This window comes from Typopeltis vanoorti, chromosome 3 (genome assembly GCF_054136105.1).
Source record: "Typopeltis vanoorti isolate ZY-2024b chromosome 3, IOZ_Tvanoo_1.0, whole genome shotgun sequence".
Taxonomy (NCBI): Eukaryota; Metazoa; Arthropoda; class Arachnida; order Uropygi; family Thelyphonidae; genus Typopeltis; species Typopeltis vanoorti.
Genome location: NC_143551.1, coordinates 118839676 through 118857874, shown reverse-complemented (window position 1 = coordinate 118857874; position 18199 = coordinate 118839676). Strand labels below are relative to the sequence as shown.

Here is an 18199-nt window from a genome sequence, read left to right as displayed (position 1 = left end):
AAACGTTTTTATGTCACGTTTTTTGTCTTACCGGCTTACCAGTCAACTCGGGGAGTTGGGCGCCGTAGGCGCCAGGGTGGAGGAGCCCCCCCCCCCTAGTATATATATATATATATATATATATATATATATATATATTAGTATATATATATATATATATATATATATATATATATATATATATTAGTATATATATGGGGGGGAGGCTACAAAGGTAGGACCTCTGTGGAAACGTCCTACCTTTCCACAAAGAATTGGTAGGACAATCACAAACATCCATGCTCCTGGGAGGGATTCGAATCCGCAGGCTCTTGGCTAGAGAGCGGGTTCGCTAATCACTCTGCCAACGAGAGTCTCTTAGCAGCAAATGTTGGCATTGTGATTGGGAATTTTTTTTCCATTACTGGTCTAGCTTATTAATCCAAGTCTTAATTTTTCTTGATAATCACATGAATAATCACATATGTTATACAAATCCCCTTTAAAATACCTGAAAACAGGCTATCCTAATATGAGAGTTGTAAATAAAGTAGTGACAACACTGTCAGGAGACCTAGTTGGTAATAACTCAAATGTTACTCTTGACAGATAGAGGTGCAAGTTGTATGTACTGTACATGCCACAAGGCAAGACAGCCCATTCTAACAAGTGTCCTTGTTAGAAGTGTGGAGAAGTAATTAAAATCAACGACTCGGTGTGCAACACTCTAAGGTATGTGCACAAGATTAAAACAGCGATCCTGGATCAAGATCCAGATTGCACGAGGTAAAACTGCGAGCGACTGTCATCGTGGTATTAGGGAAGCCTGTGGCGGACTGTCGCAAGATGGTCAGTGCATTTCGTGTGGGGCGAGATCACCCGGATGATAATCGCTGTGCAGGATGACCCACTATTTCAGACAGGGGCGCGCTGGCCATATGTGCAATGTGTGCGACGCACACAGGCACCAGGTTAGTAAATGCGCCAAAGAGTAGGAAATAATTTAAAAAAAAAAACGCTTTTTTAAAGTGATTTTTTTATTGGAGGGGGGTTGGGGCGCCAACTAAAGTTTTGCACACAGGCACCGGACACTACGACACCCCTGATTTCAGATGAGTATGTTGAGCTTGTTTTAGGACTCCTCGCCGTTGAACTGAACGCCCAGTTGGCCCAGTAAACTGGGATAATCCGTCAGTGTTTGTCATATCCTAACCAGAGCGGGAAGTATGCGCAAAATTTCAGCTCGTTGAATTTTACATCACTTGACTAAGATGCAAAAATGCACAGGTTCGCGGTTGCTGGCCTTCATCTGGAACCATACAAAAATGAAGAGGGATGCAAGGGCTTATGAGCCTGAACTGAAGAGACAATCCAACGAATGGCGCCAGTCAGGATCACTCCGTCCAAAAAAAAACCCAGCAAAGTTAAAGTCATGGTGATAGTCGCTTATGAGGTTAAGGTATCATTCTTCATCCTGGTGTGCCCTAAGGGCAAACTGATGATGATGCACAGTTCTACCGACGATTTCTGGAACACCATTTACGTCTGACCTTAAGGAGAAAATGACACCACTTTTTTCAAGGGTTCTCCACTGTGCTTGTTTCACTACAATGCACAATGCCTGCGTCACAACTGGTGACTGAGATGTTAGACAGGTGGCAATGGGAAGTATTGAAATATCCTCCATATTCACCGGATATGCGTCCTTGCGACTTCGACTTGTTCCCCAAACGAAAAAACTCATCAAAGGTCTGTGGTTTCGTGATGTACAACAAAGCAGTAGGTCGCGTTATCTCTGATATCAACAGACAACACTCTGCTGATGGTATTCAGTACATACATTACATTAGCCAGGCGCTATCAGCCTGGAGGGACTTTTGGCCTCAAGCACCACATGTCGCCACTGGGCACGGTCCTCTGCAACTGTCCGCCACGTTCTGGTCTCCAGCCCGACAGCCTGCAGGTCTTCCTTCTCCTGATCCGCCCATCTCTTTCTCAGTCTCCCTGGCGGCCTCCCTGATCGAGGTCGGACCTCCCACGCTTGTCTCACAGTCCTTTCGGGGGCCCATACGGTACAGGTGCCCCAGCCACTGAAGACGCCGGGCTCGCAGCTCCATCAAGACGTCTGCCGAGTTGTATAAAGCGTGTATGGCAGCATTGGACCGCCTCCTCCAGACTCCGTCTGCCATGACCCCTCCATAGATACGTCGTAGCATCTTGTTCTCGAATACTCTCAGGTGATCGGCTTGTCTCGCCGTGAGAGTCCACTTCAGCACCGTAGAGGAGAACAGGCCTGATCAAAGTCTTGTATAGTCCCACCTTTGTAGCCCAAGACAGCAAGCGCGAGGCGAAAAGGGGACGCACCTGATAATAGGCCACATTCGCAGCATTTACCCGACTCTGGACATCAGCCTCAACTTTGTTGTCTTCAGTCACGAAAGAACCCAAGTACCTGAATACCTTCACCCTCTCAAACTGTGCAGCTCCTTCTGGATCTTGAGCAGCATGGCGACTCATAAAAAGGTATTTTGTCTTCTCGGCATTTATTTTCAGGCCAACTTCTTCTGCAGCTTCGTCTGGTCCGCCCATCTCAATGCCACCACGTCGTCCCGTTGATGCGTCATAACGTTCGGGTCGTCAGCGTAGCCAAGAATCCTAACTTGCACCCCCATGTCGACTGCACCTGCCACTTGCTGTGTGTTTCTAATTACTTTTTCCAACACTAGATTGAAGAGAATCGGAGAAAGCCCATCACCCTGCTTCACACCGGTCTGTACTTGAAACGGGTCCAAAAGGTCACCTTCTGCTTTCACTCTTGCTCTCGAACCAGCTACGCACACCTGCGTCATTTTTCGGAGTTTTCGAGGAATTCCCAACTCTTCTAATATCTGCCATATTTTTGGGCGTATCATTGAGTCATAGGCTTTAGAAAAGTCTATGAAAATATTATGAACTTCCCGGTTATATTCCCAGCACTTTTCAAAAACTTGGCGCAGTGTGAAGAGTTGGTCTATTGTAGAATGGTTCCTCCTGAAGCCCGTCTGGTAGTCACCATGGCACTCCTCTGCATATGGTGTGAGGCGTATTAGCATGATGTTAGACAGCACCTTGTAACCAGTCGACAGCAGTGAGATGCCCCTAAAGTTGCCGCATTGAGTCTTATCTCCTTTCTTATATACTGGGGGTGATCAGCGACTCCTTCCACTCGTCCGGCTGCCGTTCTTCTCGCCAGATCATCAAGATGAGCCGGTGCAGCTGCTCCAGCAGGACGTCCCCACCATAAAAATAACTTTATTCTGTAAGTCATTTTAAGATGTCTATATGAATATCATGTTACAACACTCTCAGAATTATTTATTCCCAAATTAATGGCAGTTAGAATGAAGTCATTTATTTTCGAAAACATTTGTCTTCACTTAAACGACTGCGCATCTTCAGAATTCACGAATCTACCGCTCCCCAGAGAGGAAATCAAGGAAGTAAAATATTTTGAGATAAATATGTGAAAATTGGTGTGCTGTTTTTGACATCAGCGAACTGCGGTTTACTTTGTATGAAGATTTACTTCACATCTTGTATGCATCTTCAATATAACGGAATGTTGAAAGCATTTCTACGTGAGAACGTAATCTGGTAGTTTAAACAGAAACAATTGGTGGTGTTTACTTAAAATTTCAGCTTCTATGGTTGTTTACAAAGATGTGTTTGGATTCCGGTAATGAGAGCTAAATGCTTCGACAAACAAATTGTATACACATCGGCAAACCATCCGAAAACGATTGACGCTTCTCCACTTCCTCAAAGTTAATTGATTACTTTAAATGTCAAAAGGCAGCCACGCAAACTTCCGTGCAGAACCATGAATTCATACTATGACAGTTTTGCAGTGTTCCATTCTCTCCCGCTCTTTCTCTGAAGTTTTAATATGTACATACAATGATTCATAAATACCACATTTTACTCTTTTATTTCTGAATAAATACATCAAGAAAAAAATGTGTTTCCTCCTCCTAAAAAAGAGGGTTTCATCACTGCAAAAGAGTGTTGTTGCATTCTTCATAAGATTTTTATATAATTGCTGTATTATTAAATTTATAAGGAGGGAAAACTGGATTATGTATTGGCGTTTTTTCCCCTTCCCTATAAGTAGCACACGTTTTCTCTACTTTTAACTTCTGCTTTAAATAAATTATTTTAATTTATTATTTAATTTAAATTATGCATTTTTTCTTCAAAAATAGCTATGTCAGTTTCTTAAAAATAAAATAAAATAAATAAAATAAAATCATGCTGTTTCATGTTTGTTTAGAATGTACATTATATTTAAATACGTATTGGAATACAAAAATGCGTCAGGTCTTTCTAAATTGGACGTCTCGATATTCTGTAAGCCTTTGGAGCTATTCAAACTTTCCACCATACTAGGCATATTCTACGATATGAGTCACTTATTTTGAACCATTCTTCCTCAAACTGACCAGTCTGTACTCTTAATTAGATGCACTGGTCTGGCCTACATCCAAAGGCATCCTAATGGACTGAGATCGGACGTAGCCAGTCAGATTTCTCCACATCACTTTCTAAACTATGTCGCAATAGTACTTGTAGAGTTGAAAGATACAGAAGTATATTTTCCGTAAGACTGACACAGTGTAGGATTCATTGCATCGGTTGGCGTTCATCTTTCCACGCACTACAACCAATGAAACGAGTCCATGTCTGGAAAAAAAAAACAGCTCCAGACCTTTATATTTCCATCACCAAAACTTCTCAGTTGGGATGACACTCGCACATAAGGTGTTTTTTCATGACATCACCCAGCTCCACACTAATCCATCTGATCAGTGCAGAGTATAACGGGATTATTCATTACATATCATAAAACTCTCTGTGCTAAAGACCAACCACCATATTCTTTACACACGTGCACTTTACACTGTTTACTAGGGAAAACTCAAACATCATATATGGTGTTTGACTTGTGCCTTTCGAGACTGTGTGTATCTTTATGTAGTGGTCCACTAGTAAAATAAACGGTTGCACACTCTTTGACTTCCTTGCTGATGCATCCGACTGCTGGGGTTTCTTTAACATCCTTCCGAACATCTGGTGTTAGCTTCTTCGGCATTTTTCTGGATGAAATGACACCCTCACGTTACCTTGACAAATGATGTTCCCTACAGTTTATTCGAGAGGCTGTAACAGTCTTTTTATCATTTCCACGAAAGAATATACCAGTGATATAGCATTCTATGATAATCCACCTCTGTCGAAGTACGTACGTTCTTCTCCACATGCGAGAAGAACATACTATATAGATGCTACAATACCATACAGAATGTACTATACGAACTTCTCCACTCTACAGATGCATACGTACTATACGAACTTGCTATATAGATGTAGAGTCAACTGCTATAATACTAGAATAAGCATATCAGTATATTTCATTCTGAAAACTGGATGTTCTAGTACTTGTTTTCAATATTCGATACAATGTATATTTTCCAGAACGACTTAAAAAAAAAAAAGATTGTTAGTAATATCCATTGTCGTCTCATCTGAGTTAATTTCAAGTCTCACTGCTTGACTTTTCTTTTCTTTCTTTCTGTTTTTTTTATGTACGGTCAATGCTCGCAAGTTGTTCTCAGAATTTGCTAATAGCATCCTATCATCCACGAGTACATATAGAAAAGGGAGACAAATTCAAATACAAGGAACTGTGGAGTGGACGATTCCGTGCAAGGAGTTAGATGTAGAATTGGAATGACAAGAAAACTATTTCTGAGTATGGAAAGGAGTCTTATGTAACCCCAAAGTGTATTTAGATCTAAGAGGAAGAATGATGAAATGTTGTGTAGCTAGATGAGTTTGTTATTTTGGAATTATGACTGAAGCAATTAAGACATGAGGCCGGCGTATTATTGTCTGTTAACTGCGTGTGCTCTTCTGGTCAGTTTACTTTTTTTTTTCAAGATGAGAAACCTGCGTTTCCGGGAAGGGAACCTTACGACCTCTATAGGAGATCAGCTAGTTTATCTTCAGATGAAAAACTCTTATAAAGGTTCTACGCATTCCTAGATGGGATACGAATCTAGGTCTTTTCAAACCAAAGCGCATCGTCGAGAGACTCAGCTATGGAGTCAATACTGTGTGTGTGTGTGTGTGTGTGTGTGTGTGTGTGTGTGTGTGTGTGTGTGTGTGTGTGTGTGTGTGTGTGTGTGTGTGTGTGTGTGTGTGTGTGTGTGTGTGTGTGTGTGTGTGTGTGTGTGTGTGTGTGTGTGTAGTCGATGGATATTAGAACATAGGAGTAATGGAAGGAATGAAAAAGGCAAAGAATTAATATTAGAGAGAAACAAGAAAGAAACGGAAAGAAATTTCTTAGCTTATCTTTGACACATTACTAGGAAACGAAAAGTGCGACAAATAATAATAATGATAATTAAGCAATCCGCATACAAAAGATTGAAACCTACAGAAAAGTGATACAATGAATGGACCAGAGTTTAGCCAGGAGAAATTAAATTTCTTGGAAATGGCGGAGGAATGTTGCCTTGTTATCACTTGTAGAACCCGTTTTGTTGTCTTCCAAGATTGTTCGACTGGACAAAAAAATAAAAAAAAAAAATTGGTTTTCTTTGTTTGTTTAGTTTTAATGAAAGCATTTCATTTAACGAAATGAACGCATATCTCGTGAGCGAAGTGAAATCCAAACGAAATTGAATGACAAAAAGCAAGGATTAGGGGAGGGTGGAGATTGAGAGACTGGAATATTTTTATTTATTATTGTTTTCTGAGTAGTATACGAAGACAAATTCCGGTTCCGGCGGTGGGGGGGGGGGATTGATAAACATATTGATATAGCGTGTTCAAACATATATTATTAAAGATGAATTCCTTTATTCAATATCTCGAAATAGTTATTACATTTTCTCATCTACTACTGTCTCCCAAAAAGATAAACGAGGTTTTGAAAGCTCTTAGTTATTAATTCTTATAATTCATTGCATTTTAGCTGCGTAATATCTTCAAAATAATAATCTACGTGCATGGTATTTTATTATTATTATCATTCATCCTTCCAACTAACAAAGATAATCATGAAACTCATTTCATTCAAAATTTATGTATAATTTTCAAGTTAATCATGTATTTGTCGACAACTTACTTCCTTTCAAGTATATTTTTAAGTTGTCTTCCCATGATATTTAGCGCACGCTTTGTTTGTTTGCATATTTTATTTATTTGGGATCAACGCTATATAATATTGGTTAAGATCTTTCGTGACAATGCGTCGGATCGACATAATTCATCCTTCTGCCTTTGCGAAGGCAGCATAGTTTAGTAGTCATTTAACTTCCATTCCTGTTTCACCTGAGATGATGGATGCACGTAGTCGTTTTCAAATGAACAGCCACAGCATCGAAAATAAGGAAAGTTTATGTCTATTAATTTCATTAGTCTGATTAAAATGATCATTCGACTCAAGATGTGCTTAAATACTATCCTATTAAAAGATCATTCGAAAACATCATACAAGTAGTTTTAGATCAGAAGTGCTTACAAATGGTTTTATTTGAAAGAGTTGCTATTAGACTAACCCGTGGAGAGAGAGAGAGATAAGTGTATGTATTCTCATAATGCACTTTTGACAAGTAGATAAACGATTCCTCTTATAGATGCAGTTCACATTTGAGATGCTCTCCAAATGACCATGTTATCATCACGGTCTCCTTCCACTTTTAAGTGTGGTTCGGAGATAAGAACATCTTGCGACCACAATTAAAACGTGCGACGCATTCTGTACGAGAAAGAGAGAAAAATACGATATGAATATCATACCTGATTAAACTGCTTACTACGAGTTTCTACCTTGAGATGTTCAATTAGTTGGGAAGTTATCGTACAGTCGAGTACGGTAGTATCCTAACATAACAGTAAGGTGGTTTCCAGATGACGGAGAAAACTGAACTCCGCAGTTGACTCTAGCGGAAATGAGAAAACCTAGAAATTGTCTGAAAAGTTTAGCAACAGTTAAAAAGAACACGCTCGCGATAAACTTACGAGGACAGAGAATTTCGATTACAGCATGTTAAAGCTAGAAGTGAAATGCAGTTACTTACATCCAGGTGGCAGTGGTGCTGTGTAGACAGAAGCTGATAGCCCACCAAACAGCAAGTACGACTTTCCCCATGATAGGTGGCACGTTGTCTCGGTCGGTGGCCTGTCACGCCGGCGGCTGTGAAACGCGTGAGTTCTCTTAGGACTGTGCAAAGACGAGTGCGGCTTCCGACCTGAGATAGTGGTTAGGTCGCCGCAGGTGTCACTTGACATTACCGCACAAACGACTTGAAAGAAACAGGTTGCAGAGAGCTAACATGCGACGAGTCCCAACTTGTAACATTTGCACATTGTGTCACTGGTGGTTCACACACACACGCACACACACACACACACAACGAAATCACGCTTGCTAGTCAGCATGACAACGTGCAACCATATGACGCATAATGTTGAATAAGGCGAAGCGCTGATTGGTTGCTGAACTCCTTAACAAAGGAACTAAGTGGCTGGAGAACTGGCGGCGCTACTGAAGCAATCCTAAAAGGCTTCCTAGCGATAAAGAGTTATCCAAAGAGGAAAAAAAAAAAATAAAATAAAATAAAATAAAAAACTTAAGAGAGTAACGGAAGATGTTTGATTCTTAAAGATCAACTTAAATGCACAGATTTTTTTTTCTTCTTTCTATTATGAACTTGTAATATCCTTCATTATTATCAGCTATAGTGCTTACAAAATAAAATTAAAAAAAAAGATCTCTCTTCTGGAGAAAAATTGGAAATACGACAAAAATAAAACCTTTCATTGCACTGAACTTCTAACTTGACCGTCTTCCCCTAAGAAATCGAAGGGAGAATTTTTAATTAAATTTACTTAACTTCCATCCAGCCAGTGCAGAATTATTACAATATATATTTTCAACATATTTTGTTTCCGCAGATGGTTCGAGTGAAACCAAACTTGGAACAGCATTGACAAATTTGTGTAAGGATTCCAGATACCAAATTTGAATGAAATTTATCCATTCAGGGTTACCGAATTCCGTAGAAACAGACGTGAACAACACCAAATTCTTAAAGATGCATACCCATTTTGTGAAGCGTGCCTGAAAATAAATCATATTACAATAAAAACCGTTTATTTCTTTGTATAGTAACTTTTAGGGATATTTTTGGTATGTTTACATTGCTTTGGTGCCTTTATTAATGCATGTAATATTTCCTAGAAACCAAGATATTAGAACCACGTATTAAAATAATGGCTTCAAAACTCTAGATAGTAAAAGAAACAAAAAATATATATATATTCTCGTAAAATAAAATAAAAAAACAGTTTACTCTTTAACCAGATATACACAATAACTCGGAGTATGAAAAAAAGAGAGGAAACGCTAATTTAAGGAGTTTTTTAACATTTGACAGTTTGGACAATTATAGAATCAGCAATTTTTATTTAAATTATTTTGCGTAAAAACGATCTCTCTCTTTTTCTATTTGGATTTCCTCCCACAAACTGACATTGATGGCGAACTATCCTGGGTAGATGAACAATAATTCAATAATCTAAAACAATAAATGTCATCGCAATCACGTTCCAATGAGGAACTTGCTATTCCCTTATAGGTATTGTGGAAAACACATTAGAAAGAGTTGCAGAGAATGCTGGCATATCAAATGGATCTACATTACTATTTTTTTCCCCAGTGCGATTGACAAACCATAATAAACTAATGAAACGCCACCCATTGCAAGAAAATGGATCGCACTAGCAATATACAACAAATTTACAGAGATAAAAAGGAGATCAGCTATTTGGTCGAAAGTCATTCACAATTGTATGTCTGATAGTGGCAAAAAAAAAAAAAAAAAAAAAAATTCATAGCATAATGTTCCTTGAGAAGGCTGGTTGCTCATTTCATCATTCAAATCACTGTTTAGTACAGGCGCTTAGCCTCTCACTCATCTCATGAATTTTTCTAGAATATTGCTTATTATTTCTCCGTCTCAGCTGCTCCAACAATCATTCCAAATTTTATTCATTTCAATCGACTTTATTTTTATGTGACCCGGTTGCTCAAGTAAATTCAGTTTACTTCAGTTTTTGGCCAAGTTTCATCATTTTCTTTATGTTAAGCTCAATTGGCAAAGTTAATAAATCAAAGTTACTTTGTCAAGAGACAAAGTAACTTTGATTTATTGAAACTATTCAATGCTTTCTGATAGGGCGGTTAATCCTGTCTGCATAATCTGTTATATCAGTCAGCTACGTGTGTTCTCTGTCGCGTTTGTCTTTCTTTTCTGCCCCTTCCGTATGATATATCTAACTGCACTTGAAAAGCCTTCGTAAAGGTTTTCAAATCCTAGACGAGATTCGAACCCAGGTCTTTCCAAACAAAAAAAAAAACGGCATCGTAAACTGTCCAAGTTTCAAGCTGTAGTAAATCTTTACTGCTAATGCAACTAAATATTAAAATATGGCTTGAGAATTGCAATATCTTCACAAATAGAAATTGAAAATATTGAACAAAAGGACGCTACTCAAATGAATGTGCAAGCTGCAATTGCGCGATATCTAGAAAATACTGAATCTCCAATCATTATCACTATTCTCGCTTCTAAGTGATTTCTGTATGTCTATCTAGGCGCGTGCACACACACACACACAGAAAGAGAGAGAGAGACTCTTGTTATGATACGATTTTTGTATCGAAGCCACTAAGACAATAGGACCAATTTATTACGTCTATAAACCAAGTGTGTTCTCCGATGGCCTATAAGATGAAATGGAAAACAATGCGATTAATTCTCAGTGTGGAAATGCAAACACAGTGAAATAAATGAAACGTTTTGTTTCTGTAGTTTTTTTTTAGGAACAGGCGAGTAAATTATCACCACTTTCCAGGACACGTCAAACATTCAAATGACATCCGGGAGTGGAGATGAAAGATGATTCAGGTATATGGTGTGAAAAAAATGAAATACGAAATCGTAAATCTGACAGAACATGTATGCATACATGTTTATATATATATATATGATCCTGTACACTCCTTGAAGGTACATTGAAGGAATTTGATGATGATGATGATGATGATATATATGAGGAAATTAAACTAAACGTGTGTTTTCTTCTTCTTTAGTTTCATTTTTAAAACGCTGATCAATTTGTCGATTTGGGAAAAAAAAAAAATTGCTGTGATATCTTGAAGGAAACTTCAAGATATGACAGAAGTAAGAGAACTAACTCCGAATAGTTTTAATCTGGTATTTTCAATATTTTGATGCAGCCATATTGCATCTGTTTCTCTATCATTTTGTTTTGTTTTGTTTTCCTCAAGCTTAACATATGTTAAATAATAATAATAAAAAAAATCTGATCAACTCTCTCCCTAATTCGGTCATAAAATCGCAGTATAATCAACGGACAATACTAGAACAGTGATTAGGGGTTTATTTATAAAATATTCTTTTATTTCAGAGAAAATAATTTTGAATGACCATATTCGTTTAACATTATGTATAATAAAAATAATCCTAATTAGTTTTATAAATTTGCCATTGATTTCAGAGAGAGAGAGACAGGAAATTCAAAATGAGAAAGTCAATTAGAATCCTGTAGACAGTCTGATATCAAAAATCAAAATATAGTTAGTGTAATTTAAAAAAATGAACATCAGCAATAAAATAAACTCCACTGTAAGGTTTATCTAAAGAAGTACAGTCAGGTTAATTGATTATATTCCCCTCCTATCTCACCGCTTCACTCCCACTGGTGTCTTATTGATAGACTGCATCTATTTTATGTATTAATATGTTTTCATGGTCACTCTTCTACTAACTTGACATGATCATCATTATCGTCATCATCACATTTCTACATTTTTCTGTAAGACTGTAGCAGTGCGAGCAACTGCAGATCAATATCCATTCACAGCCAAACTTTAAACCAACCAAATTAACTTCTCGTTCTCGTTTTCTAATCAATCTACTTTTGGAACAGCCTCCCAAGTAGAGACCTACATCAGAATGTTCAAACAAAAGCAATATATAATACAATATATATACAAACAATTAATATATAATAAAAAATAAGTCATCAATCGATTCTCCTTTCCTCTTTTTGATTTCTCCACATGCGGCCCTAAATGTGCCATAGGTTATGCACCTTGTGTTGGAGATTTATAAAACAAATTAACAAAAATGAACCTAACATTGCATTGCCGTGTTCAGATATCGACATCTTACTTGAGATATTTAATAGACAACAACAACAAAAAAAAAGCATGAAGATTAGGGCCAGATTAAGTTCATTGCTGGTGTTTGATATCCAGAGGGAGCGATTAATATCACCGCCCAAAGGGTAACTGCGTGAGTCACTCGTCTAGTGGAGTTCCTCGCGTCACTGGTCTGCAAATCTCATACATGAGAAGTTACAAAAAAAAAAAAAAACCTATAGTAAGTACATTGTTGTGTATAGGGCAAAATATGTTAAGTTGATTATATATCTACATTATTATATTTAACATGTAATAATATTTAATATTTATATTAATAGAAATGCTATGTTTAATCTAAAAGTAGTTCACCATTATCGGGTTATTTCATGCAAACGGATAGATGAGGAAAGAGAATTGGGCCAGTTCACTTGTAAAACCCGTCTAAGAATGTTCTATATAAATTTATTTGATTGGATTTGAATTCGAATTTTTTGGAGAGTGTGCTAAAATTCCTGAAAGTTTTTTTGGGGGGAGGAGGGGGGGGGGCAAATGAAATAAATATATGTAAGCCATTTTCCGAATACCTGTCCAAAAATTAATGACATATCAATAATATTAAAAGATATAATAAAAAATAACAATGTGCATAGAATACTTTGAAAGAAACAAGATATAATGTAGAGTATTATATCTTGTTAATCGTTAATCTTATTAAACCGTTGTTACTGTCACATTTAAACAAGCCCAAAATGATAAATTGCAAATACTAATAAATGTAAAAACGAAACAGTGGAATACAATACTTTACAAAATACTTCCAATAAATAAAGTTGTGCACCTATTTTGTCGGTCATTTGAATTCAATTCATGTATCAATCAAGTCGAAATGTAACTCAAATCAGCATACCAAAGCATTATATGTATATAATGTTCAACAGTAATCACTACACAAATAAATAATATTATAAGCTTCTCACGGACGACAGAAATTAGTATAGGAGCAGAAATGGAGTCAGTGACTACTGCTCTTCCTAGCATTACCTAAATACTCTTTACAGCCGAACCGATGGCAATCCCGAAAACTCGGGTTTTTCATCCCGCATACAGGCAAATCGGCTTTCAGAACATACGCAATTTACAGAAAAAAAAATCTTGTTGGAGGTGGTGGTGTTGTGATGGGCGGTAGATGATGGTGATGGTAGTTGTATGTAGTAGGGCAGATCGTTAGATGTTTGTAGCGGAGTGGAGTAGAATGCCCCCCCCCCGCAACGAATCCTTGGACTCCTTGGAGGTGTCATGTAATAATAATAATACGATCTTATAAAAAACGTCAGAATACAAAACTGTCTGGCAGCAGAGTTGAAAACGTATGATAATTTGAAGATTTTTTGTCATGCTATCTATTTTCTTGTTTCCTAACAACTGGTGATAGTGATTTGTGTACATGGATGCCAAAACAACAACAAAAATTGCGTTTTACCTTGGGCATGCGTGCCAATGGTTGTAGGTCTACCCTACATCAAGGTAGTAAACCATCGCCCAAATACTATAAATCCGTGTCTTAGATGTAAAAAAAGAAAGTGAGAGCATTATACGTATATTCGTCTTTGTTTATCTAATTACACTGTATTATTTGAATTCATCTATGGCCAACTGGACAGCATTCCTTAGCTATATCAATCCTTATACCTTATTACACCCTTATACTTACAATGTGTATTTCTTTGTGTAGATAGCCTTCTTTAAAGTCGGAGGAAAAAATAAATGATGAAATTTAAATACAACTTCATTAATCATATGACTTTTGGGCATAAACTTCCAAAATCTTGATCAATATTCGCATAAATAATACACGGCATGCAATACAACGCTCGATTCTCAACAAGCAATGCGCATGTCTGATGTTGCTATGGATATTTCATGCATGAATTTCGATGTGCAGTATTTCGTTACAGAGGCCAATGAAGATGTTTCGGAAATTATGTGAATGACAATTAAATTTTCGCCACTTTTCGAAGGTAACAATAATAATATATATAAAAGAACAGAAAATGAGTAACTTCTCTGTTAAATATTGGAGGTTTGTCTTGTCCATTTAATTAATCGCAATCCGATACAGGATGTTAATTTGAAGTGGTCTTCTCTAACTGCTGGATATCTACTTTATAACTTGTCCAGAAATTCATTTTTGAAGTAAAATATGAGTGCAGCAAAGTTGAAAAACGTAAGACCATTTTGAAAAATTTATGCCATTTCAGGTGTGCGTAAAAAAAGTGGTGATATCATACCAAGTAGTAAAAATTATTTATACTTTATTCTTCAAAGTTTTTCCCTCTGTTTTCCTCTTATTTATTTACACCTTTCCTTTTTATTTATTTATATTCCACAACCATATTCCGCAAGACAGTATATGTTTGCGAATTGGTTTCCTTTCATATCTCCAGTATTTATTTTGTGTGCGTGCGGGGGTCTCTGTGTAAAGCTAAGCAGATTTCTTACCTCTTTTGGAAGAAAAGAAAAAAAAAAAAAAACTTCTTTTAACTGAATTTCTTTGTGCTCTTTTTTTACTTTTTTTTTTTTGCTTTTCTTACTCACTCTCTTAGGGGTGGTATTCACAATAAGAAAAGAAAGTTTCACTCTTCATGAAGTAATTACAGAAGCCTTTTAGTCCTAATTAGATGGCATAACAAAAACTTGCTCCCCTTCTTTACTTGTCTGGAATGGGTAAAAAAAAAAACGATTGGATATCTGAAATCTCCTCAAGGGAAAATCTCAAATCCTTCCCGCAAATTAAGTAACTTCTCGTATTCCTCAAACACAAATTAAGCTTTGCACGTTCGATGGAGGTAACGAGTAGCATCGAAATGGGTTGATATTGGGTTTAATGAATGGTTTGAATGAATATAGTACGGAAAATGAAATTTAAAATCAATCTAATAATAAAGAGACACATAAAATTTAAAGTAAAGAACTTTTGGTTTTTGGAATAATATAGTCTTGAGCATTTTTGTTTTTTTTTTTTATTGCGACGTTAGACAAGTCTGTTCAACGTATGCGCGGCTATTTCGTTTTAGGGCAGTTATTTTGTTGGTTATGTCGGTTTGTTAGTTTTGCTGGATAAGATCCCGAATTTCCGGGGGAGAAAAATTCTACCATCTATGACATCAGCAAACTCACATTCACTTTAAAAAGTAGTTGCAAAAGTTCTTTAAAAAAAAGGAAATAATAATAATTTGTTTCACACGACAATAGTGGTTTCGCCTCTTTTTGACCGAAAACATAAAATGGTTAAAAAGAAAAAGAAGAATAAGTGTATACACTTGTTCTTCTTTTTCCTTTTTCATTTTTCCACTTATTCAATGCAGTGCTGGTATTAAGACCAGCACTGCATTGAATCTTGCATCGTCTTGCAATAAAAAAAATAAAAAAAGTTGTGCCTTTGGTTTATATTTGAGTATAACCATTGCGTAGATCTGACATTGAAAGTCAAGAGTAATTTTAATAAAACACATCTTTTATGTTCAGAATTTTCTGCAGACAATTTTGTAACTATTTTTTATTTTGTTTTATTTTTTTAAAATTTATTATTAATATTATTATTATTTGTATTATTGTTTTATTTTTGTAAATACCGCAAAAATACTAATAGCTATGTTGGCTGCGCTGCTTTTTGCGTTATTTATATGAAACGATAAACTGCCTATACGCAACTAAACCTGCCCTTCGCACACACACACACGCACCCACACACACACGCACACACACACACACACACACACACACACACACACACACACACACACACACACACACACACACACACACACACACACACACACACACACACACACACACACACACACACACACAAACAGAATTGCAAGAAAGTAGAACTCTGATGGAGCCGAAATCGTATTTTCACTTTCAATCAATATTACTACAGGCAGTTGAATGTGGCTGTTTTATTTATTCACGGTAAACGCGACAGGAATCTTTTTATTTATTTATTTACTTTTTATTCAACGGCGAGATTTTCTTAACTCTGGCGATAAATGGAATTCCTCAAGTTACTTGAAATTTGTTTAAAATCACCAAAATTCTTTCGAAATTCTTTGCGAAAGGTATTTTTCAGTAAATTGAGCTCTTACTATTTTTTTTTTTTAAAAAGTAAAAATACAATTTTTAAATATTAAAGCGAAAGGTGTTGTGAATATGAAGTCGTTGAAATGCATGTCGATTATTTAAAATAGTTGGGAATGTCAATGCAGGTTAAGCAAATACCGCTCAGAGAACGATGACGTCTTTTTTTTTTTTTGTTTTGTTTCTTATTTAAATGTAGACCTGAAATTTAAATAAGAAATTTTATTCAAAACGATGAAATTATTCAGTTCCAAGTACCACATCTTCAAATGAACAAAGTTTATGTTATGAAACCAAAATTGATTTTGTACGCAGTGTACGCACCTACACTGCATACGAAAGTTTCTACTGGAAGGTTCTGAATGGGTAGTAAACTGCTAGAAACTGTAACATGCGTGATCAATCTAGACTATTTACAACTAGATGGAAGTTTATATATAAATATATGTTATCACGTTATTCGTTACATAGCAACTCGACCAACAGCATTTTTGGCTTATGCGTTTCAGAAAGTGTACATTCTGCAACTCATAATGTACGCTTTCTGTAACAACGCATAAGCCAAAAATGTTGTTGCAGAAAGTGTACATTCGTTATCATTCGTAACATATAATTTTGCATCATTCCGAATTTATTGCCTAAGTTTGTCGTTACACCGGTTCTGTTTGCAACAAAATTGAAATAATGCAAAAAATCTTAGCGTAGATCATTAAATTCTTACCAACCTGAGTGAGGTTCTTACCCTTTTTTTTTATGTGTCTTCTCCAACCCAAATATGCCCGTAAAGCTATCACACATTAATACCTCAGGAGGACTAAAGAATTTTTTTAATCAGTTTTTTATATTATTTTATTTATATTTTATATTTTATTTTTATCACTTCTAAATATTTTGAACATGAAAATAGTCCACTTGAAACAAAATTTTAAATGATTCTTCAAACTTTTTAAAGATCAACATATGAAATTTATTTAAATCCATGAAACCGCAGTGGAGTTCATTCTCTACATGTGGACGAACAGATAAAAGTAATGTTAATAAGCAATTAAATTTGGTGAAACGTGCTTGAAAAACACTTTTGAAGACACTGACAATAATAAGAAAAGAAATAGTTCTTATGAGGTGAAGCACTTTTTTTAAGGACATTTGACGCCCATAACTAATAAGAAATTGATAGACTGGCGTCATTATATAAATAATCGACTATAAAAATTGCTAAATTCTACGCCAACACAAATATCAACTTCCGAGTCGTCGACAATAAGTAGTCACAAGTAACCTAAAACAAGTCGTCAATTACGTTTGAATTGTGTGTCTTACAATCCCAAGTTAAATTTGAGCGCGTTCGTGCGTGTTATTTATTTATTTTTATTTTATTTTTTATTCTCATAGCCTCCTATGTCTGTACATTGCATATGTTCTACCAGGCTTGAGGGCTTCGTTAAACATTGAAGAACTACAATGTTATTTAACTTAACAGTTTCTATGATCGGAAGAAGACGTATCCGCGCACACATACACCCAAGGTGAGTTACGCATGCGTGACGTAACTTGAATTTTGAATCTTTTCTGTTAATATCTGACAGCTGCTGTGCACTGGATCTGTCGCTCTTATCACATCTTTTCCAGTGCGAAGATGTGTGTTTGACACGTGTTCAACCTCGGGCTGTGTCACGCATGCTTCTCCACTTGCGATGACGGAACGCTTGGCGGCATCTTTCTTTATTGCTTCTTTGGCAGTCCTCAGATAGTGCACCACCTTTGGTCAATTATCTCTGGTCAGTGAGAGTTGCGACTGTCATC

General features: G+C 36.5%; 1 protein-coding gene across 1 annotated transcript in view; it reads right to left on the bottom strand.

Annotated features, from left to right (window-relative positions):
- Window positions 1-8398, bottom strand: part of LOC150108515 (protein Wnt-16-like) — a 76260-nt gene extending 67862 nt beyond the window's left edge. Inside the window, exon 1 of the mRNA XM_090415940.1 lies at window positions 8103-8398. Coding sequence (XP_090272066.1) covers window positions 8103-8173 — 71 coding nt within the window. The 5' untranslated portion in view covers window positions 8174-8398. The remainder of the gene's footprint in view (window positions 1-8102) is intronic.
- Between the last annotated feature and the right edge of the window lie 9801 nt (window positions 8399-18199).